This window comes from Penicillium psychrofluorescens (assembly GCF_964197705.1).
Source record: "Penicillium psychrofluorescens genome assembly, chromosome: 3".
Taxonomy (NCBI): Eukaryota; Fungi; Ascomycota; class Eurotiomycetes; order Eurotiales; family Aspergillaceae; genus Penicillium; species Penicillium psychrofluorescens.
In genome coordinates, this window is record NC_133441.1 from 1,723,240 (window position 1) to 1,751,199 (window position 27,960).

The following is a 27,960-nucleotide window of genomic DNA, read 5'->3' on the forward strand; positions in this document are numbered from 1 at the left end:
AAGAGATGCGCGACTGCTTGCGCGAAGGCTGTGGTGTGGGTATCTGTGGTTCTGGCAGTGGAATTATGATTAGTTGTTGTGGACTGCATCAATTGGTCGTAGACTGGATTGCGTACAATTTGGCGAAGAGCCCGTTCAGCGCGGCGAAGGCGCCGCTGGCGATTGCTAGGAGGATCCAGGGGGAGCGGGCGGCGGCGGTGGTCGGATGGGCGGGTGGGGAAGACATTTTGTGGTTGTTGGATGTCTAAATGGGAGAAATGGCAGGCTTTGGGGGATATGAGACCCGGGGAATGTGGTTGGAAGGCGCGAAGAGATGAGGTGTAGCTCGAAAGAGAGAGAGGTTGGAGAGAGTTGATGCCAAGATTGATAGATAAGATAAGGACAAATCTATAGTGGCCAGTACTACAGGTCAGCGTACCCCGGCAGAAACCTCAGCGTACCCCTATAACTATAGGTCAGCGTACCCTGGCAGAAACCTCAGCGTACCCCTATGACTATAGGTCAGCATACCCCAGCGGTCATTTTTTCTCTAAGACGTAGGTCAGCGTACCCGTCCAAAAACCTCAGCGTACCCCTATAACTATAGGTCAGCGTACCCTAGCAGTCACCTTCTCTCTGAAATTGTGGGTCAACGTACCCCCCGGTCTCCCCCTCTCTCTCTCTCTCTCTCTCTCTCTCTCTCTCTCTCTCTAAATGCAGGTCTTGGGAGGAACAAAAATATTGATAGCAGAATCCAGTCAGGAGATACATATGATTGTAAGAAAAGCTTAAACACATTACTTTGTCCAATCCGAAAATCCCAATTGAAGATCAATAACCTCCAGCTAATCAACATGACAAAAACTATAACCCCAGATAGAAATAGACATCCACCTCCCCCAGTTACAACGTCACGGGTACGTATACCAGAACCTTAACTATGCCTGGCAGACATAAGTAACAGGCTGAACCCCCTGCATAGCAGCACAATTCAAGCCCTCGCAGCATCCCTCACTGCATGCTGCACCCACTACATTGAATCATCAGCCCTTGTTCCCCTACTTATATTCGAGGAGGATACACGTACCGCCTCCACATCTCTTCTCTAGGCCCTCAGCGCTAGCCAGAGCGGCGAGGACACTCAGGAGAGCTAGGTGGGAGAATTTCATGGTGAATGGAATGGATGGTTCGTGGTTGTGGTTGTATATGAGTGAGGAAGAAGGATGGCGTGGAAACTGAGGCGGATCTATTAGATCTTATCAATCTCATCTTTAGGATATCGGCTACCCTATTTATATGTTAGGAAGGGCCCTGTAATATCCTTCTTTGTGTTCCGGTTTCGGAGAACCAACAGCCAACAACCAACAGCCCCCAATTCTCAAAATTGGGCAGCGTGCTTGGCAGTCTGGCTCGTGGATCTGTCAGGGATACGGATAACCCAGATCTACACCAGAGAGATGAGATATGTGATATATACTTGACCGGATCTAGGATTCGAAGTTAAGTTAGGGTTACTTTAGTATTTTACTGTTTAGCTTCCCAATCCGATCAGCAGATGATGTATCGTATTCGCCATTGTGATATTGACTTCTTATTCTAGGCTTTTGACCTACAATCCCCGGCCGATGGCCAATTTCACCCAGTAGTACATTGCAACCATTTCCCCAATTCAAGGCGACAACCTTTGCAACCGCCAACGCGCATCCTCTCCCTCCCCCTCCCCGTCAAGCTTTACATACCGAAACCGATCATGCAATCGACTACGACGACCCTGCCAGAACTCCACAGACTCAGGGACAAGCCGCACCCCACCCCAAAACGGCGGCAGCGGCACCTCCAGCACACCAGCAAACCGCTCCTCCATCTCCTTCACCCTCTGCTCTAGCAACGTCCTCCCATCCTCAATATCCGTCTCGTCAATATCAGCCGGGATATCATTGCACGGCGTCCCCGCCTCCGCGGAAGCCTGCAAGCGCGCTACGCTCTTGCGCCGCTGACGCTCGGCCAGCTTTGCTGGTTCTGCAGACCACAGCTCGCGGCTCTGCCAGCTAGCCCATGCGCCGATCTGGCTGCCTCGTTCGCGCGTGCGCCAGTACACTTCGCTCTCAGAGCGGCTGAGCGGCTCGAGGAGTCCCTCCACGCGGACTTGGCGCTCCGTAGTGCCCCAGCTGAATGTCAGCGCGGCCCATTTGTTGCCCATCTCCGCAGCCGGTGCCGTGGATGAACCATCATCCTGCCCAGGTTCCGGCATAGAGCCCAACGCATCTCCTTTCCCGCCGTCGGCAAGCTTCCCAAACACCTGCCCGCCCTTCCCCTCACGACTCCCCCAATTACTGTACACTACCCAGCCGCGCTCATCCAATTCCTTGAGATAGACCACCCGCGCACTGACCCGGCCAGAGGGCATCGCCGCCGTCGCGAGCGTGCACGTTTCCGGCGCAGAGGTGGAATGCAGCCGCGGATCGCGGAACCAGGAGTGGAATTGGTGCAAGGGATTCGTGCCGTGCATTTGGGAGACGGTTAAAGGCGGGTTGGTTACGAATTGGTGTGCTCGTGCGGGGTTCGAGAGTAGCCGTTGCTCGGTGGTCGAGTTGGGCGTTGAGGTCTCGGAGCGCAGGGACTCCGCGGCGGCGGGCGTGAGGTGGGATGGGATCGCATGCTGGTGCTGCGTCTGATAGGCTTGTGATTCTGGGGCCGCGGAATCGGGTGTTTCTGTTGCGCTGGTTTTGAAGTCGGCCGTTGGGTCGATGTCGCCTGGTGCAACTGGTAGAGGCGGGGAATAAATGGTTAGTTTGAGGAGTACTAGAGAAAGAGAAAGAGGGCTTGTAGAGTGCAGGTACATACAGATCAGCTTCTTGGGCCGCCGAGCCTGGTTGTCCATAGGTGTTGCGTCGTTGTGCGCCATCTTAGCTTCTCTAAAGGGCTGGTTTACGTCCGCGATGGAGAAAGGCCAGCGTCGAAGGCGGGGTGGGTGGGAAACGATCCGGATGCGGCGAAGAGTGTCGAGGAGAATAGTGGAGGGCCCACGGGAGGAGAGCATTAAATGTGGATAGCAATTATCATTCCAACGAGGGACGGGGGAGTACTCAGTAGTGTATGACTGAGTCGAAGGATGTCGTCGTAGTACAGGAAAACAAGAAAATGTAGTGGGGGAAGGGAAAGAAGCGGGAAGCTGCGGAGGATGACTAGAGTAGTATCACTCCACATCAGCATCATCATCAGATCTAGCAGAGCTCAGGCAGTGGCACGTTTTATACAGTTCACTTTTTTTCATTCATTTCCGCGGCGGTATTCGCCGGTGAAGAGTGGGAGAGGTTCTATAAACAACAGGAAACAAATGGTATACAGATGCAGGGGAACACCATCCCTTTTGAACTCCGGGGTCAACGCCAAAAAATTCTCGCTGGATGCCACAAATCCCCCAAAAACCAAAATCAAATCAGACAGAGATATTCCCACCTGGTATACCCATACCCAACCATGACCGCCCTACATGCGCCGGAAACCAAACCACACCAAGGGATCCAGCCCCGACAGTGAGATGTAGGGGTAATAATGTGTGCGCGTGTGTCTTTTGTCACACATCACAATGATTGAATCGAACAGTAGTTCTGGTCGAGAGAGTATCGACAGGAGAGAGAAAAGGTGGAAGGATGTTTTAGATGGAGGGAGCGGTGCCGCCGACCAGATCCATGATCTTGCCGGCCACTGCGGACGGGTATCCGCGCGACATCATCTCCTGGACGATGGTGGTGGCGCTCGCGCGGTCGTCGGCGCCCAAGAATGCACGGGTCATCGCTTCGTAGGTGCTGGGCTCACGTTTAGCGAGACCGATGCTGTTGTAGATGGCCTTGGCCTTGGAGACGCTGCCCTCGGTGGCCCATCCGTGGATAAGAGTGTTGGCAATATATGCGGTCATCTCAACCCTGCGCTTGAGCATACCCTGGACAATCTCCTCGGTATCTGCCACCCGGTGGTTGGCGACCATTGCCTCGAAGAGAGCCTGGTACAGACACGGCTGCGGACGCACGGTGGGATCGGCCACAACCGAGTCAAACACCCTTCGTGCGCCTTCCAAGTCGTGTTGCGCGCAGCCCTTGGCGTGGATGAGAGAAGCGTAGTGAACGGCGTCAGGGCGTTGCCCAGCAGCCCGCATCGACTGCAGAATCTTCTCAGCCGCGTCCATGTCGACCGGCTCAAGCGAAGCATGGGCGTCGATGAGCAGCTTGTAAGTGTGCATCGTCGGCTGGATCTTGCGAGCCCGCATGCGCTCATAGTACGCGAGAACCTTGCTGCGGTCGCGCTTCGTGGTGAGGAAATACTGGATCATGGAGTTGTACGGCGCGGGCCGCGGCTTGTAGTTGGGCATCGACTCCATCTCCTCGAACATCTCCTCGGCGAACCGCTCGTCGCTCACACGGCACAGAGCATTGACGATTGTTCCGTAGGTGACACTGGTCGGCCGTACGTTGTTGGTGCGCATCTCAGCAAAGTATGCGAGACAGTCATCAATGCGACGGGCCTTGCCTAGCTTGCCAATCAGGGCATTGTACAGGAACGAAGTGGGCTCCACGCCCTCCGCCACTGCGCGGTGGAAGATCTTGAGGGCCTCGGTGGCTTCGTCAAATGTCTTGGTCGACTCCTTGAGGGTGGTGATGTACAGCCCGAAGGTATTGGCCGAGGGCGCAGATCCAAGACCCAGGAGCTCCTGATGATATTGGCCGGCCAGCTGTCGGTCCCCGAGAGTAAGACAGGCAGCAACCATGGCGTCGAGGATCGACACCCAACCGTACTTGACAAGGTGGTACGCCGGGTTAAGGGGGACATCAGCCCGGGCCATACCCAGAATCTCGTGCACCGAGTCCATGCGGCCAACTTTGGCGGCAGCGGTAATCAGCTTGGCGTAGGTGATGTAGCGAGGGTGACGGCCGATACGACGCATGTTCTTGACTCGGATCATCGCCTCGTTGAGATGGGTCTCGGCGCGACCGGTTGTCTTCTCAAGCTCCTCTGCGATGATGGCAGATCCCCGAAAGTCGGTGGCATATGCATAAGGGTCGACCGAATCCGGGCTGGACGACGTCGGGGTCGTGACCGAAGTCTCTGCCATGGAGACGGGACTCTGGCGGTCGGACTGCAAGGATGCTTGGGTCGACCCCTCCAGATGATCCTGCCACTTCTTGACAACATCCGGCCGGCTGGTGAGAACCTTGCCGATAGCCTGGTCGATCAGACCAGTCGTGTAGGCGTCCAGGGGAATAGTGGTCGACAGAGCCACATCAAGCATGTGCGCGAAGCGGACCGGGTGAGCAATGTCGAATAGCATGGCGCTGTTGTTAGCCAGCATGGAGGCCTGGACCTGAAGGGCAAGGGTAAGGTCAGCGGGGCTGAGCTGGGAGATGCCCATGGGACCCAGACTGGCGACAGCATGCTCGGCAAGAGGAGAGACAAAGCCACCATTCTCAACCATGGACCAGAGAAGGGTCATAGCCGCTTGAGGCGAGAGCACGGCGGCAGTTTGGATAAGCAATCGGCCAAAGAGGTGAAGGGTCTCGGTGATCTGCTCGTAGGTGAGAGAGGCGACGGCAGCATCATGAGCAGAAGCGTTTCGGATACGGGCAAACGAGTTTCGGGCCTCCTGTAGGCCTTCTTCGATCTGACCACTCTTGAGCAATGCAATCGAGTACATGGCGGTCGGCTGAACCATATCCGGGGTCGCCTGACCCACGGTGTTCAACATGATCCACAAGGAACGGGCCGCCGACACATTGCCTCGGCGGACATGAAGAGCCATCAAAGAGATCGCAGGGTTCTGCCGAGCGTCAGGCGCGGTCGGTAGACGATCGTACGCCTCGGAAGCAGTGGCCAGATCGCCTGCATCGGCCGCGGACATGCAAATCCGAGAGATGGCTTGAGTCCGAGCCTCATCGTGCAACTCCGTCTTGGCCTGCTCCAGGGCTTTGCCGTGCTCTCCAGCGTCTAGCGAGTGCTGCACGAGAGCATCTTGGATGATCACCGACTCGACGGCGTCCCAGCGAGCCTCGCGGTTCTCCGTAATGTCGTCAAACGAAGAGCGCACGCGATCGAGGAAGTGGATCGCGCCCTCGTTCTTCCCGCAAGCGAGATAGGCGCGGATCAACGCAGCATAAACCTGACCGTCCAAGCGCTGAACGATGCTGAATACTCCATCGTCGTCAGAAACGGCAAGACTTCGGTACTCGTTGTAGCATTCCACGGCGCTCTTGAGATCGCCGCTGGCGGCAAACGCATCGATCATAGACGGGAAGATGGTAGCATGGGGAATCACCTCCTGCGTCTCCATGTGGGCAAAGATGCGGATCATGTCCTCCACCTTGCCTTCTTCAGCACAGGCGATGATGAGATGTTGGTACATCTCCCGCGGGAATACGAGTTCGGCATGACGGGTCGTGGCGGTGTCAAAGAGTTTCACAGCGATAGACAACGAGTGATCTTCCGCCAGAATGTCGCGCTCCAATTCACTCGACTGAAGCATAAACTTGCCGGGCTCCTCCATTCCACCGAAACGGACCCGCTCCTGCTCCAGCACTTCCTTGGCCTTGATGATATCGTGAGCGCGAGTCACCAAGAGCTGGACCAGGGTCTGGTAGGTATCTTCGTCGGGAATTACCCTTCGACGAAGCATATCGGAGTAGACATCGAGCGCCTTGGGGATGGCCAGCACGGCGTCTGGGTGAAGTCGGATGGCAGCGACCAGGAGGGAATTGTACGCCTCCACTGTCGGAGTCAGTCCGTCCTTGAGCAAGGTCTGGAAGGCAGCCGGAATCTCTGCATAATTCTTCTCTGTGGCCAGTTGGACAATTCGATCCGAGGCGGTCTTGGTCGCATCTGACACGAGGTCCGAGGCAATGGTCTCTTCGGCAGCGGATCCCGCAGTGGCCTCTGTCGCCTCCATAGCCTCCTCCTCGGCTAGTGCCTGCTCCTCCTGGATCTGGATCTCTCGTGCCACGGCTTCCTCCACCTGTGCACTGACATCCTCATTCACAGCCGCCTTGGTCAGATGGGGCGGCGCGGACTCGGATCGAGACTCTCGCACGGCATGGTCACCCTCTTCCGCGGATTCGGGCTTCCATCCGATGCGGCGCTTGAACTGAAACTGTGTCCAGTCACTGTCATCGCCGGTCTGCTGCGCATGCTGCCAGGCAGCGTAGTACGCGGCTAGACCGAAATCTCCAGACCCGGAGCCGCCCTGACTGGCCTTGGCGCCGGCGCCGGACGAGCTGGACGCGTTCGAGAAAGCATTTTGCAGCTGGGTGGTGCGGGAGAACTTGGCCGGGGTGCAGGCGAGGTTGTTGAAAGTGGTGGTCGACGCGTAGGAGGACTGTGACGCGGCGACTACCGACTGAGCATAGCCATGGGTGAAGGCTTTGGCGAAACTCTGACGCGCGAGATGGGTGAATGGCTTGAACACCATTTATCTAGCGGGGGACCTCTTCAGAGTGAAGAGGCAATGCTAAATGTGGCTGTTAGTCTTCACGATCTCGGAGCGAGGGAAGAGACGTCCGTACGTCGCACTCAGAATTGTATCTAAAGTGCAGGTTCATTGGACGACGCGTGAGTCGCCAATGAACGCGCTGATGGCGGAAGGGAAGAGGAAAGAGGGTGTAGTAGTGAGTAAAAAAGACCTGTGTCTAAACACCAGGTCCAAAGATTTGAGGGATAAAGGAGAGTAAGAAGAAGGAATGAAACCAGGCAGCCAACAGGTAAAAAGTTAAACAGGAATGAGATGGAGAAAACTAGTGTGTGGGCCCCTGACAGGGAACGAGTACAGGGCCGATCCGGAGAAGGGCAGGCAGGTATCGATACTTCCACATCCCTACAGACTTCTCGGGGACCAGTAGTATCTGTACATCTTCTCCGATTATCTGATCGGCCATCATCCCTCTCCTGGTCACTGGTACCGGTGTGATTGTGTGTGGTCACACCTTCCACGCAGGTACTCAGTACCTACAGGCATTCCATCCGCAGGTCAGGTGGCTTACCCGCAACCCGGGAAGCACCCGCCAATCACCGGGGCCTAATGCCTGAGTGAGTCACGCTGGCTCCGGTTCATTTTCTTCGGAGCTGCGTCGCCCCTTCCCCGGCGGTCGCTCGGGAGCCCGACTGCCCGAAGTACTGGTCGGGGTTAACGGTGTTTTGCTTCATCCGTGGACAGTCCGAGAGTGACTGCGCTATTTACAGCCCACGGAGCGTTACGGACGAAGCTCCAGTCAGCACTAAGCAGCCTCATGATGTCAGACAACCATTGTGAACACGCTGTCATCCTCAGCAGCAACAATCTTCATGATAATGGTTTTCGTGATGGTCAAGTCATTTGCCCACGACTGATGGAGGGTCACGTGTTGTTCTCCATCCACGGCGGCATCATGAGGTAATTCGACTCATCCAATGGTGATGGATCGGTTCAAGCTGGGGTAGGCTTCGAACCGTATGTACACCGGGCTCAAGCCTGGAGACCGCGTCTAGCCATCTGCGACAAGGTATCGGTTGTCATAGACTCCATTCTCTTGCCACCGCGACAATAGCAAAGTGCTGATATCGCGCCGTCCATGGCTGGGTCTGCCCTATTGGGACTCTCCGTCTATACCCAGCAGACTTGATTGGAGGCCAAATTCGAGAAACTATACAATCCAAGAAGTCATTTGACTGACATCATGATGACTTTCCGCATCTTACACGTAAAAGCAATCAATCCAACGACCTCAAAGATGCAAGGCAAGCATATCTGAACACCCTGCCATGTACTCTGCAGTGATCAGACAAACTATCAAGCCCTCAGGGCTGCATATCACCAAGCTCGCTCGCGCAAGCTACGCTGACAAAATTCAGCATACGCCTACTTCGGGTGCAGATGAAGGTGAGATGCCAAATCTAGGTATTCGTCGCCAAGTGTGACTGATCGAGCTCTTCGGCTCCAGACTTTGTCCACGCCTCTTTCCCCGATGATTTTGAATCGTCGCCCTTGAAGCCCGATCTCCAGGGCCCCAAGACGAATGTGAAGGGAAGTAAGGAGGCGGCTGTGCATGAAGCTTCGGTGGGGTTTCCTGTCATGTTGTACTAGTAGACGTGATGCTGACAAGTATGCATAATTAGACTCAGGCGATGCAGGGACAGGCGCAGTCGCCTGCCGCGCGGCGTGTGAAGCGCGGAAAAGATGCGGCAGAGATGGAGAAAGAGCCCGAGTTGGACGAGATGTGATTCTGGTTAGTTTTGTCGAGGGGCGGCGAGTATAACGAAATTGGATAATTAGATAGTTGTATTTTTTTTTGACTTTGGTGTCCAGTATAGTTGCTTCCACATTTTATGGAAGTAGAATATCCCTCAAATCAATACCATCCTTTTTCTTGACAGAGACGGTAATGGTAACCGACAGCGACTCTGGCTATTCTTCCTTGGATCCCCTAGACCCTGCCGAGCAGCCTGACGTCAAACCTGAATCCTTTCTCGGACATCACACCGACGATAGGGTTCATCGTCGATCAAATCCACGTCGCTTGGGAGCCGATCTGGACCTGTGCGCTGACCACGGGGACAGGGCATCCCGATGGTATCCATCTCATTCGTCCAGCTGACCCAACTAAATAGTAACTGGCTCGACCGTGAATAGTACCTGATCTACTACCCCTCCCCCATGTCGAAAGGAAGCCAGTCCCCTGTCCTTGGCTCATCCGAGACCTGGCACCCCCCAGCGCGAGATTTCCATCCTTGCAAAAGCCCAACACAGTGGTACCTATTGCAGCCCGGTCGGTGCCCACGGTCACGCGAACGATCCAGCGTCGGGCATGCCGCCGATTTTACATACATATACCTCCCACCGGGTGCCTGGATTTGGCCTAATACTGTGTACTTCCCTGACTAAAAGCAGAAACGACTTCCGGCCCCGTTCCGGCGCCGGATTTGATCTGCAAGGCTGATACTAGATGGGAATGACATTAATAATTGCCCTCCGCAAAAAGGCCTCACGTCAAGAGGGGCTGCTATGAGTCACCCAGAACATGCGGTCTAGCACCTGGTTGCGCGATGCCTGAGCGGGGAGGGAGGACATCCCGCGTTATTTCATCATCGCCGACAATCCATATCTCGCGTTGGCGATCTGACCCACTGATTAGTCGCTGTACTCACCACTACCATACAGTACTCTCTTGAACACATAGAATAATGCTGGACTTGATTTCTGGTTCAAACAGGGTCGATTTGTAGAGCAAAAACGATAAGAGTAGTGTATGTAAATCGGTACAATAGTATGGGTTAACTCCACCGCATGCCAAGCTGTGGCTTACAGCATGAGGGTCCATAGTACATAGCGTCAAGCCAGGGTTTGTCTCACTACTAAAGAAAAGGGAAAGCGCCCCTGTACTAGGCGTGAGTCTCGTTCCGTGGAACTGTACACAGAGGATCTAATGCCACAGAAGGGCTGCATTAGTGGGGTTGTACAGCGTCCGCCTCCGGCTGTTCTCCGGACAGGAAAGAAGCAATGCCATGGACCCTGTACATAATCTTTTCCTCTCGTCCCTTTTCACTGGTTAGTACACACCGCAGGAATGGCAAAGTGTCGCAAATGGGGCATCTTGCCCGATTGGGATCTCGCCACGTGATCCGCCGGGCCCGATTTGCCCTAACGAGTATCAAATCTAACGGAAATACGGAACAGTGGTCAGGGGTCCGGGTCTCGCAGCCCGGAACTTGGCGATCAAGTTGTGGGTCTCATTTAATGGGTCTTTCCCGTCTTATTGCTATTCGATCAATCCTTCACCTAGATAGATATGACAGTTCGATCCAAATCCGACCCTTGGCCCACTTGGGAAAAAAAAAAATTTTTTTTCTTTTTTTTTGCCGTTGTAAAAAAGTGTAGAGAATGGCAAAAGTAGGGCCCCGGCTCTGTGTGCCATGTGGTTGATCTTCCTATGTCGTATGGCCACCACACCCGTTCTGAGTGGCCAACGATGGATTAATCTGCAGAACCCACATGGAACAGGTCAAACAAGGCAAAAACGGCCTGGAAAGTCTCTGCATACCATGTTGCAGCGCGGGGAGCGCGCGAGAACTAATAGGAATCCTACCAAGTGCTAGCCGCCGTCGCAAGGGCCCGCGGGCGCCTTTTATACTTAGCACGCATGTGCGATGATGTCCGATTGACACCGTTGGAGGAGTATGGATACTAAACGGAGTATTCATCGTCGACGAACGTGCTCCTTGTGGGTCTAGATCGTCGTACCCATGACGATACTCATTTCCTTACGGGGCCAGTCCCGCGTCATCCGTGCCTGGTTGTCAGTACATACCTTCATTATTAAACCACCCAAAGGCCCAATTTCACGCGGAGTGTAACGGCAATTTGAAGAAACCGAAGGAGGCAAATATGACTGCTGATTAGAAATTATGTTACTATCTCGGAAGGTTAATGCTTGGTTCGGGCGTGAGCCACTGCCGGGCCATCCGGGACGGGAACAAGCTTCCAAGTCTGGTGACAATCCACACTCACGGCTACATGGTCTTGGCGAATGGATTTTTTTTTTTTTGGCTTGAGTCGCGGAGATATTCGCTATTGCTTATAAATGGCTCCGGCCCCGGTCTGTAACTAGCTTGAGTGAGCTCGAGCCAAATAAAGTACACCGACATTTTCCTCTTACAACGCTCCTGCCCCTCCATACATACAAACATTCTTCTTTTTGTTTGACCATAAATATACGGTATATCCTGTATAAAGCTTCATCATGGTGTCGCAAACGCTGCTGGAGACACCGCGCCATCCTGGGCGGAGCGAGCGTGGCTCCGAGAGCGATAGCTCGTTGGACGAGATCGCGCAAGAGAAGCACAAGCTGATGGTGACCGGCTTCGCTCTGGGAAAGCACGCAAAGGTCCTCGACAAGTCCGCGTCGCCGAAGCGGTGGAAGTCTTTCTGGACGTCATTCCGCTACCTGGCCAACCTGACGCCCAAGGAAGTAGATGACTTCATGGCATCATACGTCATCTACAATCTCGACTGGTCCAATGAGCAGCAGATGCAGGAGCAGCTGGGCTCTGACTACCAAAAACGTGTGGGAGACTGTCTGAAATCTTACTATGGGGTGTTGAATCACCTCTGTGCGCTGGGTGATGTTGAGAAAATGGTGAGCGAATCGGTACCAAATCTTTAAACGAGTTCCACTAATCTGGTATAGTACATCCCGCCATGGATGAGCCGCAAAGCCAACGTTCTGGAGAACCAGATTCTGTACGAGCGATCAATTGCGCATGACGTCGCCTTAACCGCCGGAGATAAGGTGCTCGATCTGGGCTGTGGTCGTGGCCGGGTGGCCGCCCACATGGCGCAGTGTACCGGAGCTCATGTCACCGGCCTCAACATCGACCCCAACCAAGTCGCCCAGGCCAAGACCTTTAACGAAGAGCGCGGCCTGCAGAACAATTTTATCACCCAGGATTTCAACAGTCTGCCGCTGCCCTTTGCCGACGAGAGCTTCGATGCCTTCTACCAGATCCAAGCCCTCAGTCTATGCAAGGACATTCCCGCACTCTTCGGCGAGGTCTTCCGGGTAGTCAAGCCCGGCGCACGCATCTCTCTGCTCGACTGGATCAGCCTGCCGGCCTACGAGCCAGAAAACCCAGAACACGCCGAGCTCATGCGCCGCGTCAAGCCTCTGATCGGCGCCGTCGGCACCCCCACCCAAGAAAGCCTGGAGAAGGCGCTCACCGACTCTGGATTTGAGATCGTGCGTTCGGAAAACGCCAGCATCGACGGCCTGCAGGCCCCGCTGATTGACACCGTCGATCTCTACTTCCGCACCCTGCGCCAGGTCATCCTCGGTCTCGTCAAACTCCACGTCCTGCCCCGCCACTTCAAGACGCTGATCAACCGGCTCTGTCTGGACGGACAGGCGTTCGTCAAGATGGATAACATGCGTCTGGCTACCACCAGCTACAGCATCATTGCGCAAAAGCCCCGGCAAGTATAGAACCGGAGTATTATTTTTCCTGACAGGTCCCGCTCGAAAGACGTGGTTGCGCGATCGATCGATCCGGCGATGAGTGGCAGATTAACTCCGATGACTGAATCATAGAGTTGTTCTGGCCATTCCCCGGATTAAGCTGAGCATCAGCTGGACCGAACTTTGCCGCCGCTTTCCGTCTTCGTCTCGCAGGACCTGTCGACCGATCAATCCAAATACCCTGTACAGTAATCACGCATTAGACGGGTTTGGGAGTTCAAGGCTGCTTTTTCTTTGCCTTGGTTTTTTTTCTTTTTCTTTTCTTGGACAGTTTCAGATGTTTTGAGGTTGTTTCCTTGTGCTTTCTCATGGCGTTTTCATTGTCAATACCAATCAATGCAGCATACCATTTGATTTTTACTTTTTCAATTCCTTCCACTTTTTGTTCTGTCGGGGTTGGACAACCTGCCGCCGCCGTTGGATCGGGCGGCGGCTATGGTTTTGTCTGCAAGAGCGAAAAAGCCACTACGACTGCCAGACACTACTGATTGATCGGACAGCCAAAGATCACATTTAGGTTAAGTAAATACCTTCTAAATTAATTTATTCGATTTATTCAATTTCATCTCTAGAAAATCTTAGGTAGGGTTATGACAAGGTAAGTCGGTCTCTGGCTGGCTAGCGATATATTTTGTCGTTTGTGTACATCAACCAACGTGCACTCCACACCCACCCCACCACCCTCACGTTCTTCCCTTTCCTCCTCCAACTCCTGTTCCTTTAGGAGGGGGTAAATTGTCCATTCAAAGTGACTTGAACTCTTAAAAAGCGCAAGTGACCCAACTCCCGCATCCCCCGCTGCCTATCGTGAGTGAGTGCGGGGCATCAGCTCGGCTCTCCCAATTTCAATGACCCCCTTTCGATCGGTGACGGCATTGTCCGCCCCTGGGAAGGTCCTTCTCACCGGTGGCTACCTCGTCCTCGATCGCAGCTACACCGGCACCGTTTTTGCACTTGACGCACGCATCCATGTCATCGTCCAGCAGTTGAGCAAAGGTCACCGCCGAGACCCCGCCTCGCCAAGTGACACCCGACCAGAGGCCGGGACTCAGGAGGCCGAGGACACTGTCATTGTGCGCTCTCCACAATTCGTGGACGCAGTGTGGGAATATAGTATACGGCGCTGTGAGAATGGTGGGGGAGTTAAGGCGGTCCAGAAAGGCGACGGGTATGCGACCTCGGGAGATTTTTGTTTTTGTGTGCATGGACTAATCGGAGATGGCATTGCAGACCCCGGAATCCCTTCGTCGAGACCTCGTTAAGTTACGCGTTAACCTACATCAGCTACGTCGCCAACTCCAAGGACTTTGGATCGCTCGTAATCACCATCATCGCCGACAACGACTACTACTCCGAGACGGCTGCTTCCAAGGGCCCCGCATCCGCGCGCAGGGGACGATTTGCCAACTTCGGCGTTCCTCTACAAGATGCTCATAAGACTGGGCTGGGATCGTCGGCTGCGCTGGTGACTGCGTTCGTCTCGGCCCTGGTCATCCATCGCACAATGCACGCAGACGATCTCGGCGCGGGTCGCGACAAGATCCATAACCTGGCACAGGCGGCACACTGCGCGGCCCAGGGCAAGGTGGGATCGGGATTCGATGTGGCCGCTGCCGTGTACGGGTCGTGTCTCTACCGACGGTTTTCGCCCGCGATTCTGGAGGCGGTTGGCGATGTGGGCTCGGCAGGGTTCGAAGAGCGGCTCTTTGCAGTAGTCGAGGATGCCGACCCACAACATCCCTGGGACACCGAGTGCGTGGATTTTGGCATGCAGCTCCCGCGCGGGCTGCAGATGGTTCTATGCGACGTTGAATGTGGCTCGCAAACACCCACGATGGTTAAGAAGGTCCTGGAGTGGCGGAAGAACAATCGCAGCGAAGCCGACGTGCTTTGGGCCAGCCTCCAGAAGAACAACGAATGTCTGCGGCAGGAACTGAAGCATCTGGCCCAGCATCCCGACGCCAATCCCGATGGCGATTTCTCCGAGGTCCGTTCCTACGTCCACCGCACGCGACACCACATCCGCACGATGACTCGCCTGACGGGCGTCCCCATCGAGCCGCGTGTGCAGACGGAACTACTTGACGCCATCTCGGAGATTGACGGTGTTGTCGGCGGCGTGGTACCCGGTGCTGGGGGCTACGATGCCATTGCGCTGCTGATCCGTGATGATCCCGCGGTGATCTCCCGGCTCAATGAGAGCTTGACGAACTGGAAGAGCTCGGTGGAAGATGATTTTGGTGGGAAGATAGGCCATGTGCGCCTGCTGGGCGTGCGGCATGGGTCTGAAGGGGTGAAGAACGAAATACTGGATCAATACGCCGGCTGGCTCTAAACCCTCCAACGCCGCCAACGTGTTTCGTCTGGCAACCCGCAGCAGGCAACCTGCGAGCAAACGCCGTGTCTCGGGTGTGAGCGTGTGGATTTCTCTCTATCCCTTTACAATACCCCATTGCCTACATATCTTTTTCTTGTTTTCCCATGGCCCCCTGCATCCAAGCCCTCCCCCAGACTCCAAGTGCGACGGTGATTGTTTGTCGCGCATGCCGGACTGGGCCGGAGCAGTGGGACTCGAAGCGCCGGGGCACAGGCCGTTGTGTCTGGAGGACTTCGGGACGAATGAGATTAGCGTGAGCGAGCAGCATTGAAACGAATGTCAGTACTTATGCAGTAGGCTTGGTATATGCGGCCGGTGTCTTGGCCCCCTCAACTAGTGTTTCCCCAGATTTAAGAAGGGCGCAAAAGAGGTAGTATGAGGTAAATAATAATAATGTTTGAGACTCCCTAGCCTTCCTTAGTACTTATTAGTTCGTCCCAGGTAGTTCACTATTACTTCTGTTGATGTGGTTCACCTGGCTTTGTCTGCCGCCCGTGTCTCCTCCCCGGACGACTTTCCCTCTCCCTCCCTCCCTCTTCCTCTTCCTCTTCTTTTTTCCCTCTCCAAGTCCTTCGTTTGGTGATTGTTCTTGGCCTCCATCATCACACTTCTATTTCTGTACAGATCCTCCACCGTGTGCTCCACCGGGCCCAAGTCTGTCCACCCATTCATTCTTCCCGCTGTTCACAGTCTGGATCCGACCGACCGACCGACCGACCACATCTTCCTCTCCACACCACTCATTATTCGCTCACTCACCCCCTACCACACATCCCCCGTTGACATTTCTCCATTCCAATTTTCCTCCTCCGGGAAAATTGTCAACTAGTGATCCAGTGGCATTCCGCCATGTCTTCTAGCGACCACCCAGAGCCCGGGGTGTCCGCCAAACCCAGCGACGAACATGAGCTGGGGCCGACCACTTCTCCGCAGGCATTGCAGCCGCAAGCTCCACCGACGCAAGGCACATCTGCATCTGACCCGGCCGCATCGGACCCTGTCGCTGATACTCCCGCCTCGACCGTCCAGGCCGACGACAATGCCCAGCTAGGCGACGCGGCCACCGCGAACCAACACCCCGCAACCATCGGTGGCGAAAGAGTCGCCCCCGTGACAGCAACGACCACAACCCAGACCACCTCGGCTCCCCCCGTCAACGCTGACGCTCCCCAACCCTCCGATGCACCCTCAATGGATGTTCAAGAACCCAAGCCTGTTGTAGACCTGTCGTCCGACCCCTCGGATGACGTCGAGGAACCGAAGGAGGCCGAGGAGGATGCCGGCCCGTCGCTGGTGATAACCCTGCTGTTGACCACGGGCTCGCGCCACCCGTTCACAATCGATGGGAAGTATTTGCGGAAGCGCTCGGTCAATGTCGAGAACAACGATCCGTTCACTATGAGCGTCTACACATTGAAGGAATTGATCTGGCGGGAGTGGCGATCTGGTAAGATCGAACATCTAGCAGGTTGCGGATAATAAAGGGTATGCTGACGACTGCTATTAGATTGGGAAACCCGACCCTCGTCACCGAGTTTCATTCGATTGATCTCGTTTGGAAAGCTGCTGGATGACAAGTCACCTTTGGCCGGTATGTCCGTTTTGGTTTAAGCAATGGGGTTGGGCTAACAAATCGCGCAGACTTGAAGTTTAGCCGGGATGCTCCCAATGTCGTCCATATGACTGTGAAACCGCAGGAGATGGTCGAAGAAGAGGACGCCAAAGGAGCCAAGGCACAGTACAGCCGGGAGCGCGATGCCAACGAACGCAGCCCGGGATGCCGCTGTGTCATTCTATGAGCAATTTCCGCGGACTCGCCTCCAGAACCTCAACACCTTGGCTCCTCCATCTTCTTTCAACTTTGTCACCTTGTCCTCCGATTATCCTTTTTATGGCTTTGCGGCTACTATCCCATCCTGCCCGGCCGCAGGATCCGATATCAAATTAGTCGAGCTTAGCTACGGCTGAGCATGAGCGCTCCGGAAGCGGCGTTTGTATTATTTTTGCCTGTCTGTCTGTCTTTCCTTGTTATTGTCCTTTCTTTGGCCTCATCCTGCATCTATTGATATGATGACTGTCTTGTCTCTTGTCTGTTCGGTTTTACCCTTGTCTCGTCTGCGCACATCACCTTCCATCCACACTTGTCTATACATGAGACACGATCATCATCACTGCTACTCCCCCCGAATGCCTTCAACCTGTTGTCTTATCTTCTTACCTTTTTTGGGTTGCATCCCCTCCCTCCCGTCATTCTTACTGTCTCCCCGACCTTCCTTTTTTTTGCCTTTCCCGCTTTTCTTCTCCCATCCATCCATCCCTTCTATATTATATACCCCCCCGCCGCCCATCCAATCCTTTCCAGCATCATTCTCCTTATCAATTGTATGGCCTGTGTTGAATCAGTGTATCTAAAAACCTTGCCCTCCTTTGACAGTGTTCTTTTCAGTTGCTCTTGGGGTAGATATTTTTTGTAGATAAGTGTTCCCTGGACTACGTATGGGATTTGATCTTACCGGTGAAACGGAAGAGAACCCTGCGATTTATACGAGGAGTGGAAAGACACCGTTCATTGTTCGGGATGTATAACATCTCCCTTCGGTGGTGTGGTAGGCTGTGGTCTCTGCTGCTTCTGATATTGGAGCTGGCGAGTGATACTTGGTCGGAAAGATCGTACTACTTAATGTTCAATTGAGACAAGCCTTCGGCCATGCCTTCTGTAACCCCACAATTCGAGGGTTCTAGAATTGATCATGACCCCGATAGGAATTACAACACCAAAGTCAAGTCGCCAGAGAGATGTCCCTCTCATCCACACCGTCTACCTTTCTTACGAATTGAATAGAAGAAAGACGGAAGAAGAATAAGGAAGGAAGGAAACTAATTGAACACATTCAACTGATCAAACCCAAGGACAGGGTCATGGTCTAAGAAACACATCTCCACCACAATCAATGATCCATCCTCAACCGCTTCTCCATCTCATCATGGAAAGCAGGCGGCTCACGCATCTCATCACCAGGAAAGACATCCTCCCAGGCAACATCCGCATCTCTTCCGCCCAGAACCAGAATATCCTCGTGGACATTACCACCCCGACACCCGCCCAGCACAGCAGGGCGGAACGTGCTATCCCGCACGATCTTCAGCTCCATGCCGCGGCGCACAGGCTCGGCAATGCCGTACGCCCGTCGCAGACCCTCCATCTTCAGGGCGTCCTGCGTGGCGCGCCAGGCGAGCAGGCGGGCTTCGAGCGGGTGCGTCGAGGAGGCGGTGGTGTAGGCTGACGAGGTCGAGGAGGCGTGCTCGGTTGCTGGGAGGGTGATCTTGTTGCGTAGTGTGTCTGGCAGGCCGGGGGCTGATGGGGCGCCCTTTGAGGGGCGTGGTGCGACGTCCGGACCTGCGAGCCGGGTTGTCGTGTTGCTGGTTGCGTTGCGGTGGGCGGGTTCGGGGGCGATGAGGAGGGACTGGGAGGGGGTTGTTAGTTGGTGGTTCATGGTATGGGGAGAGTAGTGGGCGAGGAGGCAGGGGAGATGGGAGTGTCTGGTTGGAGTGTATAGATTCAGATGATCTGGGTTGATTGGGTTGATGTCGGGGTTGGTTGGAGCTTGGTCACTTACCATGATGGCGGTAGGGGAGGAGCTGGGTTGATCTGAGGGCTTAATTCGATGAACCGATGGATGATGTTCCGGTATTGAAGCTCGGTGTAGGCCCTACAGAAGATGGAAGGACGACGGAGGAAAGTGACGGGGGGTGGAGGACGGCAATTAGTAGCTGGTGCTGATGATGGCTCAGGCAGACGGAGCAGCGCGTCCAGCTTCTCCGGCGGCCCACGCACTCTAAAGACGAAACTCGCCCACGTGACACAATTGCCAATTATTCCGCCCAATGAATCTCGAATCTTTCCCCAGTCGCAGCAGCAGCAGCACCACCACAATGCCCCAATTAATCTCGCCCTTGGCCCTCCGGGCCCTGCGGACGATGATCCAGCGACCAACTACATCACCCACCCCCCTCCGCGCCCTCAGCACAACCACCACCTCCGCCTTTCGCCGACCAACAACCACCACCCCCCAGATCCCAGCGCGCTTCACCTTCCAACCAACGCTGCGCACCCAAGCCTCGCTCCTCCGGATCATCTCAACCCGCCGCACATTTACCTCGTCCCCCATCGCCCGCGCAACCTACAACCAGGTGCGCCGCGGCTGCCGGACGGGCCAGCAAGCGCGCCGGGGCTGCTCTCCCGCGCTGAAGGGCCACCCGGAACTGAAGGGGGTGTGTCTGAAGACCGGTATCACGAAGCCCAAGAAGCCCAATTCCGGGGAACGCAAGACGGCACGTGTGCGTTTGAGTTCGGGGAAGGTCGTTACGGCTTATATTCCTGGTGAAGGTATGAATCATATCCATCCCGTCCTCCCGCCCTCTCCTCTCTCCTCCCCCAGAACACAGTTAGGAATGAGTGAAGGGTTTGGCTAATTTGAGATTTCGCGGAAAGGTCACAACATCCAGCAGCACAGCGTTGTTCTGGTCCGCGGCGGGAGAGCCCAGGATTGTCCTGGTGTGAAGTATACTTTGGTTCGCGGCGGCATGGACCTGGTATGTTCATCCTTTTGTTTGGTTTCCAGGGGTTCTATACGGTCCAAGCTAACTTGGTTTTGTTTAGGGTGGTGTTGGCAGTCGGATGACGAGTCGGTCAAAGTACGGGACCAAGAAGCCCAAGACCAACTAAGGGGATTGGTTGAAGATGATTCTTGCTTTTCCGCATTGATTGGGTGGCATGGTGGAGGTGGTGGTCGTTAGAATTCTGGCTCTCAGCCCCGACGACGGGTGGTATGGTCTTGGACGGTGCACGGTTAGCAGAGGATTTGGATTAGTACGATCCTCCTCGTGCTATATGTATTATGGCTACATCGAGCCATCTCTTTTCTTTTGTGCCTGAGCATTCTCTTGTTTTTGTAGACAAATGTATCATTATACACACCTTCTCTGCATATGAAGTTTTACGAGACTTGGCCAATGTATTGGATTCATCACCAAAGATGTAACATTTTTGAAAATAGAACTCTAGAAGATCCCGCCGACTCCGGATGTATGTTACCCCATGCAACCAAACAAACAAAAGTGTATCAAACTCCATAAAAAACGCGGCGAATGTAGATAGTAAGACATGGCAGACATCGAAGAAGCGTGTCTGACAAAGTAGAAAAGGAAAAAAAAAAGGTGCAGCACAATGTGCTGGAAAGGAGTCGAAAGGGCCAATAATCAAGGTCTCGGCACGGCCGAGACCTGCGTCCCTTGTTTTCTATTTTGGTTGTGAACGGGAATTGACTCTCGTCCAGCGGGTTGCCCGACGGTTGCGAAAGCGGTGGACTAGACCAGCCGCGTAGGCCATGCAGGGTTGAACCCATTGCAACGAACGAGTTCGCGCGTTGCGGCTGATGACGAGGATAACGGCGCCGATCAGCAGGAGGGCCAACACCACACGGCCTACGGCAAGGAGTCAACCCTGATCTTCCGCGCCAGGTGGTTTCGGCATGTTGTTGATCTCGAACCAGCGGGAGGTGCCTATATAACATGTCAGCTGCGTGCAACGATAACCAACAACACAGATATCACTCACAGGAATACCCTCTCCAGTCAAAGTTGTCTTGTGGTTTACATGTGCATCTCAAATCCAGTCTCATTGACTCGGTGGTTGGGCAATGTGTGAAAGGGACGTGGAAGTAGGCGATCTCGTCGAAGAAGTGGATTTGCTCCTTCTTGAGCAGCAGGCTGGCGGCAATGGAGTGAACGGGTGCATCGCCCCAACGCTCGTAGAAAAATCCGCCGTCCTGATCCAGCGACTCGAAAAAGGCCATGTACTCCTTGCCTCGCAGCCACTCCAAATTGCCGATTTCAAAGTTGGACCACTGGGGTAAAGTCAGCAACTCGGTCATTGACACAATATCGAATGTCACTTACGAAGTGGCACTTGTTGAAGGTGACGCCGCCGTCGTCGCTCACAAATTTCAGCGCATTCCCTTCCGCAAGGTGCTCCGGGTGCTCCGTCATGAACTTCCGGACGCTATCCCACAGGGTGGGGATGGTCTCTATGTACTCCTGCAGACTGATGACGAAGCTGTACTTCTTGTCGTTCTCCTTCATAAAGCGGAAGGGATCAAAGGGGAGATCACAGAAGAGCTCGATGCTGGGCTCGACACGCCAGTAGAACTCATACTGCTGCATCAACTCGTGGCGGAAGAAGAACCCTGATTCATAGCGGCACATGTGGCGGTAGCTCTCCGAGTCGCCGTAGATGATCTTCTTGCGGCCCATCTCCTCGCGTGCCTCCTGGGCCTTCTTCTGGTCGATGAAATCTGGGTACGACCAGTGTTCCTTGGGGATCTTGCCATAGTGGGTCTTGCCGGATACCAGCGCGGTGGTGAGCGTCTTGAACTCGTCATCAAAGTCCACGTCGTTCAAGAACACCCAGTCGTAGTTGTAGTTGCGGTTGAAACGGTCTTCCACCGAGCGAATGGACTGGACGAGATCCCACAGATCGCCGTTGCGCGCCAGGGTCACGAAAGTCGCATTCACGCGGGCGGCCGACGATGAGCCAGTGCTGATCGGGTTGTAGTCCGGCTTGGCGGGTTGTTGCGAGTGCGCCGGAGCTGTGTTAGGTTGGGCGGGGCGGCTCAGCTTGGGAATCGCGTAGGTTTTGGGGATGGGGATGGAGGATCTCGAGACCAAGAAGAAGACGGCCACTCCCTAAGATGGTGTCGCATGGTTAGTTCGGTGTGTCGATCGCAACCAGGCATCCATCCCCAGGCACACTTACCACGGCAGCGAACAGCAGGTACCGCGCATATCGAGCGGAACCGGACATGATGGATGGAGGATAGGAGAGATGGAAGAAGTAAACACCTAGAGGTCGAGTCTCCGATGGAATGATGCAATCGACACGGGCGCGCAGTGCACACACGCGGTGGAGGAAGGGTGGCAAAGAGCCAGTCCCGTTGTTGGCACGAGGCAGACAGGGTCGGGGTTCGGGCCAGTTCAGTCGAGAGAGCAATTATTAGGAGCGAGACATGGGAAGAGGACAAGAGCCAAAATAGTTGAGGAAGGAAGAAGAGGAGGGAGTATGTGGGATGTAGTGGAACAGAGGCGCACGCAAAGGCCGCGCAATACCACACGACGACCGCTTTTCAGTCTCCTGTTTCACTTGCGAGACATGCCAGACGGGCCATTGATAATAGGCAGTACCAAAATGGCCCCATCGGCCATCGAATGATACCACAGGGGAGCGCTGAGGTTGGATGAGGCAGATGTAGGAAGAACCTTTTTTGGCTCGAGGCTATTTTTATTCTGTACCGACACTGGTCGGTCGGGGTGGAAGTATAGTCAACATTATTCACTGGCACACTGCACGGTGGAAACGGGAATGAAGGACTAGACACGAAAAAACCATATATAGATTACCGAGGGACATGTCATCAAATCAATCGTCAATCTATTCCGATTCCACGATAGTTAATGTTCTACGTAGTATAGTTGAAGCCACTTGGTATTGCTTCTGCCATTGTCGCTTGGCGTAGACCGTTCCTGCCTGAGGCTACAAAACTGCCGAGCCTGAGCCAACCAACCCTCCTTCTCTTCTCTTCCCCACCACCATCATTCACCACCACCGTATCCCACTCCTTCATCCCTCCCACCTCCCAGCCGAGGCCATGTCCTTTTTTGGCTTCGACACCACCCTGCCCAGGGACCGCGACCGCGATCCCGGGCCCTCGCGGGGGGTTTTCGAGAACTCCGATCCCTTCGCGGACATCGCTCGTGCGACGGCCAACGCGGACGAGGACGACGATGCGTGAGAGATCCCGCTGCTTCCACATCGTGCTTGAAAATTTGGACTGACATTGGCCCAGGATCGATTTCGAGGATACCTACGATGGCCTCGGGGATCAGCTCGATAACGATCAAGATGCCTTCAACGACGACACCTTCGGCGGTGGGGAGACCAAGGCTGTCGGCAGGGATTTCGACTTCTTTGGCAGGACTGCTCAGGTGTCTGATGCCATTGGGGAGGAGCAGGTTCGGTACAGCTTGCAACACCCCCAGCTGGCTCAGGCGGCACCTCCAGCCCAGGCTCCTGGAATCCCCCCCCAGACAGCGACGGCTCAGGCGGCACCCCCCTCCAATAAGCGCTCAGGCTATGAAAAGTACTCCGACCCGGGCTTCATTCCGGATCTGCAAGCCAAGTCGAGCGTCTGGGGCACGTCGCAGAGGAAACCGGAGCCAGTTCCCGCCCAGGCCTCGAACCGAAAGATGATGAGTCTGGAGGAAGTGGAGGCTCAGATGCGTAGGCTGGCCCCGCAAGCGGGACCGATGCCAGCACTGCACTCGCTGCCTCAGCCCGTCTCCGAGCCGCCGTACGCGCATCCACCGCCGCAGCAACTGCCCGATGGCTTTCCTCCGATGCCTCCAGAGCTCATGGCTCAGCTCGAGAAAGGCGTGCTCCCGCCGCACATGCAACCTCCACCTCCGGGTGTCTCAGAACTGTGTGGACCTGGACATCCTCCGCCCGGAGTGCCGTTGCATCTCCTGCAGAATGCCAACCTTCCGCCGCCGAACATGCCACCCTCAGGCCCGCAACGGCAATCAGGCCCGCCCCAAGGCCCGCCCCAAGGCCAGAGACAGCAGCAAATGCCGCCGATGGCGCGAGGACCGGGCAACAATGGGATGCCGGTGGTCACCAACCCTCAGCAGCTCATGCACATGACGGAAGACCAACGCAATGCCTATCTGGTGGAGGACGCCAAGCGGGCGAAACGCAACCACAAGATCTTTCTGCTGTCCAAAGGCAACGGCCTGATGACACCGCAGGACAAGAACTTCATCACCCGCATCCAGTTGCAGCAACTGGTGGCCGCGGCCGGTAATGTGACGGATTCGGACCTAGAATCCGTCCTCACAGAAGACTTCTACTACCAGGTCTACAGCCAAATCCGTGGTGCACCGCGTCAACATCCCCACCAGCCTCTTGGTCATTTCGCACAGACGTACCTTCTCCAGACCGGTGCCCGGTTTGGGCATGGTCGACGGGCACTCCAAAGTGCGGACAACCACATGCAGCGGATGCAGCAGCAGGTGCAGCGTGCCGTTGAGGCGGCCAAGGCGAAGCCCAAGAACAAGCAGCTTATTATTGAAGGCAGCTTGGGCAAGATCTCGTTCAGCAATGCGAAGGCGCCGAAGGCAATACTCAACATCAAACGACCCGACAGCTCAGAGGGTGCCAAGCCAGCGAGGAAGATACAGTCGGATCTGAGTCTCAGTGATCGTAAATCGATTCTAACAAACCTTGAAGCTGTCTACAGCGCCCTCATGTCAATGGAAGATATGGAACGCACCATGCCCCCACCCCCAGAAGAGAATGACCCGGAGGCAATCCAGGAGCACATGGAATGGCGGCAAAAGGTCCACACGCTGAATCAAAAACTCTGGCGATCTCTCAAGGTGATGGAGCCCATTGTTCCCAACTCGACAACGCCCCACCCTTTTATTGCTCTCCTGTCCTGCCCTAAAGGAAAGAAGGCCATCCCTCGTATCTTCCGCCATATCGACCAGGAACAGCGGGTTACTATCCTGACGATGATTGTGGTGCATTTGGATAGTTTGGATGTCGTGCGTCTTGCACAGTCGACACCAGGTGAGGCACAGCCATCCCTGGCTGTGCGCGAAGCGATCGAGCTGTTCTCGCTGGCCGTCATGCCGAGCCTGCTGGGCTACGTGAACGAGGCGCCATTCAACATCATCATTGGCCTGCTGGGACTGGTGATTGCCCAGACCCATGTGCAGTCGGTGGCCCGGACCAAGGTCGGCCTTGGGATTCTGACCATGCTGCTCAGTCGTGCTGAGATCGTCAAGGAGGCTGGTCAGGCCGCGGAGCGCGACTGGCAGCAGTGGGTGGAGAAGTTCAATGTCTTGTTTGATACGTTGGAGCCTGTCTTGATTGAGATTTTCCCCGGATCGATCAACTCGGGCGACGACATGTATGTGTGGCAGTTCCTGGCCGCCGTCGGCATCGGTGCCAGTCCTGAGCAACAGCAACGCTTGGTGATTGCTGTCAAGTGAGTGATTCTTCCATCTTTACTATGTACTTGTTTCTAACCATTGATTCCCAGGGACCGCGTGATGGAAACGGTGGCTTACAGCAAGACTCTGCCGGCCGACATGTCCAGCCAGCGGTTGGGCAACGTCAACCTCTTCATGCGCGCCATCGGCTTGGATGTCGAACTTCTTGGTTAGACCACCTATATGATTCGAATCTTGTCTTCAGGGTTTTTTGAGTTCGGCCGGGGATCTGCGGGTTGTGCTCGCCGATCGGTATGCCGACCGCTGCTTCGCCAATGTTCCCCGAGGCTGTCCGAGTGCACTCCGTGCGCGACCAAGCCCCTTGTCTGTGCTGCAGAACAAGAGTATATGTCTATGTAGCGGTGGCCTTTGCTAATATGGCCTCGTCTGCTTATACCGGCGATCTCACGTCTACGCCATGCCATGCTGAGGCAATCAATCGGATGAAGCAGCCCAGATTACAAGTACTGGCTGAGAGTGCCAGTACACTAAAATTCCGACACGGCCTGTTATTTTATTGGCCCTAAACTCAGAGCATATTTTTGTTTATTTTCTGCCAATACCAATTGTGTTTTCGCTGCGAGACATGGTGGTGCATGACCTTGCTTTTACCCTATTTGTATGAATAGTCTCTTTCATTTTATTGTTCCTGAAATCAATTGCCAAATTCTATTCTCCGGTAACAATGGCTTGATATGGGCCCTGACATGGTGGGGCCGACCTGAAACGGAGATCCTGGAATGTAACGGATCTAAGAATAACACCATGTGCCTGTTTGCAGCTCACCGCTAGGATGATCTTATGGAGATGCTGACGAGTCTGAGTTTGCTAGATTTAGACTAGTGAGGGATTCGCCATAGGGAACCACTACTGCTAGCAGTAGTGAAGAGAATTAACTTGTTGATCGGCGGTCCTACCTTCCCCCCCACCGACATTGCCCCTCCACGCTGGCCTCTCTCTGTCTTTCTTTCATCCTCTTCTTCTTTCTCTCTTCCATCCCTCTGCTACACCCTCCCATAAATCAATTGAACAATCCTCTATACATCATGCCTACTGGTTCAGTTCTAGTCACCGGGTACGCGCCCTCCCTCACCTGGCATTGCGATCGCAACTGACTCCCGCCGCAGTGGAACGGGCTACATTGGCTCGTTCACCACCCTCGCTCTGCTCGAGGCCGGCTACAAGGTTGTCGTCGCCGATAACCTGTACAACTCGTCCGCCGAGGCCCTGAACCGCATTGAGCAGATCTGTGGCAAAAAGGCCGAGTTCGCTCAGCTCGACGTCACCGACGAGCAGGGCTTCGACAAGGTCTTCGAGGCCCACCCCGACATCGACAGTGTCATCCACTTCGCCGCGCTCAAGGCCGTCGGCGAGTCCGGCGAGAAGCCCCTCGACTACTACCAGGTCAATGTCTACGGCACCATCAACCTCCTCCGCGCCATGGTCAAGCACAATGTCTACAACATCGTCTTCTCCAGCTCCGCCACCGTCTACGGTGATGCTACCCGCTTCCCCAACATGATCCCTATCCCCGAAGATTGCCCGCTCGGCCCAACAAACCCCTACGGCAACACCAAGTTCGCCGTCGAGACCGCCATCACTGACGTGATCAACGCCCAGCGCAACAATGCCACCAAGGCCGGCAACGCCGCCGAGGCTAAGAAGTGGAACGGCGCTCTGCTGCGCTACTTCAACCCCGCCGGCGCTCACCCCTCCGGTATCATGGGCGAGGACCCCCAGGGCGTCCCGTACAACCTGCTCCCGCTGCTGGCGCAGGTTGCTACCGGCAAGCGCGAGAAGCTGATGGTGTTTGGCGATGGTACATTTCCCCCAACCCCCAACCCTAGACCCCATAACCTCCCTCTTCTCCCTCAGTTTCTAACAATTCCCCCAGACTATGCCTCTCACGACGGCACCGCCATCCGCGACTACATCCACATCCTCGACCTGTCGAATGGCCACCTGAAGGCCCTGAACTACCTGCGCGCCAACAACCCCGGCGTGCGCGCCTGGAACCTGGGCACGGGCAAGGGTAGCACTGTCTACGAGATGATCCGCGCCTTCTCGGCCGCTGTCGGCCGCGACCTCCCCTACGAGGTGGCCCCCCGCCGCGCCGGTGACGTCCTCAACCTCACTGCGAACCCGACCCGCGCAAACTCCGAGCTCGGCTGGAAGGCTGAGCGTACCCTCGAGCAAGCCTGTGAGGATCTCTGGCGCTGGACTGAGAACAACCCCCAGGGTTATCGCCAGCAGCCGCCTGCTGAGCTGGTGGCGCAGCTGAAGAAGTAGATTTTCGCTGAAAGGGAGATATAAAAAATGGATTAGATTGGATACTCAGAGAGAGAGAGAGAGAGAGAGCGTGCGCGCGAAAGCTTGTGGGTGTAGAAAAGCTTGGATAGTAAGTAGATTGATTGATAGCTAGCATTAAACGAATCTCTTTTTACCGTATACTCCCATTGTTGTCTATTTGTT

The 27,960-nt window shown here is 55.0% G+C and overlaps 11 protein-coding genes across 11 annotated transcripts; 7 read left to right on the forward strand and 4 right to left on the reverse strand.

Annotated features, from left to right (window-relative positions):
• Positions 1 to 1,648: 1,648 nt before the first annotated feature.
• On the reverse strand, positions 1,649 to 3,019 carry PFLUO_LOCUS4778 (pyridoxamine-phosphate oxidase; the record flags this gene model as incomplete). Its single annotated transcript, XM_073782161.1, has 2 exons — positions 1,649 to 2,742; positions 2,824 to 3,019. 2 exons carry the CDS (start codon positions 3,017 to 3,019, stop codon positions 1,649 to 1,651), a joined length of 1,290 nt encoding a protein of 429 aa, XP_073638844.1.
• Positions 3,020 to 3,637: 618 nt separating this feature from the next.
• Positions 3,638 to 7,432, reverse strand: PFLUO_LOCUS4779 (uncharacterized protein; the record flags this gene model as incomplete). The annotated part of the gene is made up of 1 exon (XM_073782162.1): positions 3,638 to 7,432. One exon carries the CDS (start codon positions 7,430 to 7,432, stop codon positions 3,638 to 3,640), a length of 3,795 nt encoding a protein of 1,264 aa, XP_073638845.1.
• A 1,325-nt stretch (positions 7,433 to 8,757) lies between these two features.
• Positions 8,758 to 9,216, forward strand: PFLUO_LOCUS4780 (uncharacterized protein; the record flags this gene model as incomplete). The annotated part of the gene is made up of 3 exons (XM_073782163.1): positions 8,758 to 8,875; positions 8,937 to 9,052; positions 9,112 to 9,216. 3 exons carry the CDS (start codon positions 8,758 to 8,760, stop codon positions 9,214 to 9,216), a joined length of 339 nt encoding a protein of 112 aa, XP_073638846.1.
• A 2,516-nt stretch (positions 9,217 to 11,732) lies between these two features.
• PFLUO_LOCUS4781 (uncharacterized protein) lies at positions 11,733 to 12,971 on the forward strand (the record flags this gene model as incomplete). Its single annotated transcript, XM_073782164.1, has 2 exons — positions 11,733 to 12,128; positions 12,180 to 12,971. The coding sequence occupies 2 exons, from the start codon at positions 11,733 to 11,735 to the stop codon at positions 12,969 to 12,971; spliced, it is 1,188 nt and encodes a 395-aa protein (XP_073638847.1).
• An 881-nt stretch (positions 12,972 to 13,852) lies between these two features.
• Positions 13,853 to 15,339, forward strand: PFLUO_LOCUS4782 (phosphomevalonate kinase; the record flags this gene model as incomplete). The annotated part of the gene is made up of 2 exons (XM_073782165.1): positions 13,853 to 14,172; positions 14,235 to 15,339. 2 exons carry the CDS (start codon positions 13,853 to 13,855, stop codon positions 15,337 to 15,339), a joined length of 1,425 nt encoding a protein of 474 aa, XP_073638848.1.
• Positions 15,340 to 16,230: 891 nt separating this feature from the next.
• PFLUO_LOCUS4783 (uncharacterized protein) lies at positions 16,231 to 17,180 on the forward strand (the record flags this gene model as incomplete). The annotated part of the gene is made up of 3 exons (XM_073782167.1): positions 16,231 to 16,828; positions 16,889 to 16,972; positions 17,023 to 17,180. The coding sequence occupies 3 exons, from the start codon at positions 16,231 to 16,233 to the stop codon at positions 17,178 to 17,180; spliced, it is 840 nt and encodes a 279-aa protein (XP_073638849.1).
• A 1,149-nt stretch (positions 17,181 to 18,329) lies between these two features.
• On the reverse strand, positions 18,330 to 19,001 carry PFLUO_LOCUS4784 (uncharacterized protein; the record flags this gene model as incomplete). Its single annotated transcript, XM_073782168.1, has 2 exons — positions 18,330 to 18,845; positions 18,999 to 19,001. 2 exons carry the CDS (start codon positions 18,999 to 19,001, stop codon positions 18,330 to 18,332), a joined length of 519 nt encoding a protein of 172 aa, XP_073638850.1.
• A 313-nt stretch (positions 19,002 to 19,314) lies between these two features.
• Positions 19,315 to 20,107, forward strand: PFLUO_LOCUS4785 (uncharacterized protein; the record flags this gene model as incomplete). Its single annotated transcript, XM_073782169.1, has 3 exons — positions 19,315 to 19,768; positions 19,874 to 19,974; positions 20,042 to 20,107. 3 exons carry the CDS (start codon positions 19,315 to 19,317, stop codon positions 20,105 to 20,107), a joined length of 621 nt encoding a protein of 206 aa, XP_073638851.1.
• Positions 20,108 to 20,878: 771 nt separating this feature from the next.
• On the reverse strand, positions 20,879 to 22,243 carry PFLUO_LOCUS4786 (2-mannosyltransferase 2.4.1; the record flags this gene model as incomplete). Its single annotated transcript, XM_073782170.1, has 4 exons — positions 20,879 to 20,943; positions 20,999 to 21,287; positions 21,340 to 22,125; positions 22,196 to 22,243. 4 exons carry the CDS (start codon positions 22,241 to 22,243, stop codon positions 20,879 to 20,881), a joined length of 1,188 nt encoding a protein of 395 aa, XP_073638852.1.
• Positions 22,244 to 23,084: 841 nt separating this feature from the next.
• On the forward strand, positions 23,085 to 25,662 carry PFLUO_LOCUS4787 (DNA topoisomerase 2-associated protein pat1; the record flags this gene model as incomplete). Its single annotated transcript, XM_073782171.1, has 3 exons — positions 23,085 to 23,224; positions 23,283 to 25,484; positions 25,539 to 25,662. The coding sequence occupies 3 exons, from the start codon at positions 23,085 to 23,087 to the stop codon at positions 25,660 to 25,662; spliced, it is 2,466 nt and encodes an 821-aa protein (XP_073638853.1).
• Positions 25,663 to 26,534: 872 nt separating this feature from the next.
• Positions 26,535 to 27,777, forward strand: PFLUO_LOCUS4788 (UDP-glucose-4-epimerase; the record flags this gene model as incomplete). The annotated part of the gene is made up of 3 exons (XM_073782172.1): positions 26,535 to 26,563; positions 26,616 to 27,307; positions 27,383 to 27,777. 3 exons carry the CDS (start codon positions 26,535 to 26,537, stop codon positions 27,775 to 27,777), a joined length of 1,116 nt encoding a protein of 371 aa, XP_073638854.1.
• Positions 27,778 to 27,960: the final 183 nt, after the last annotated feature.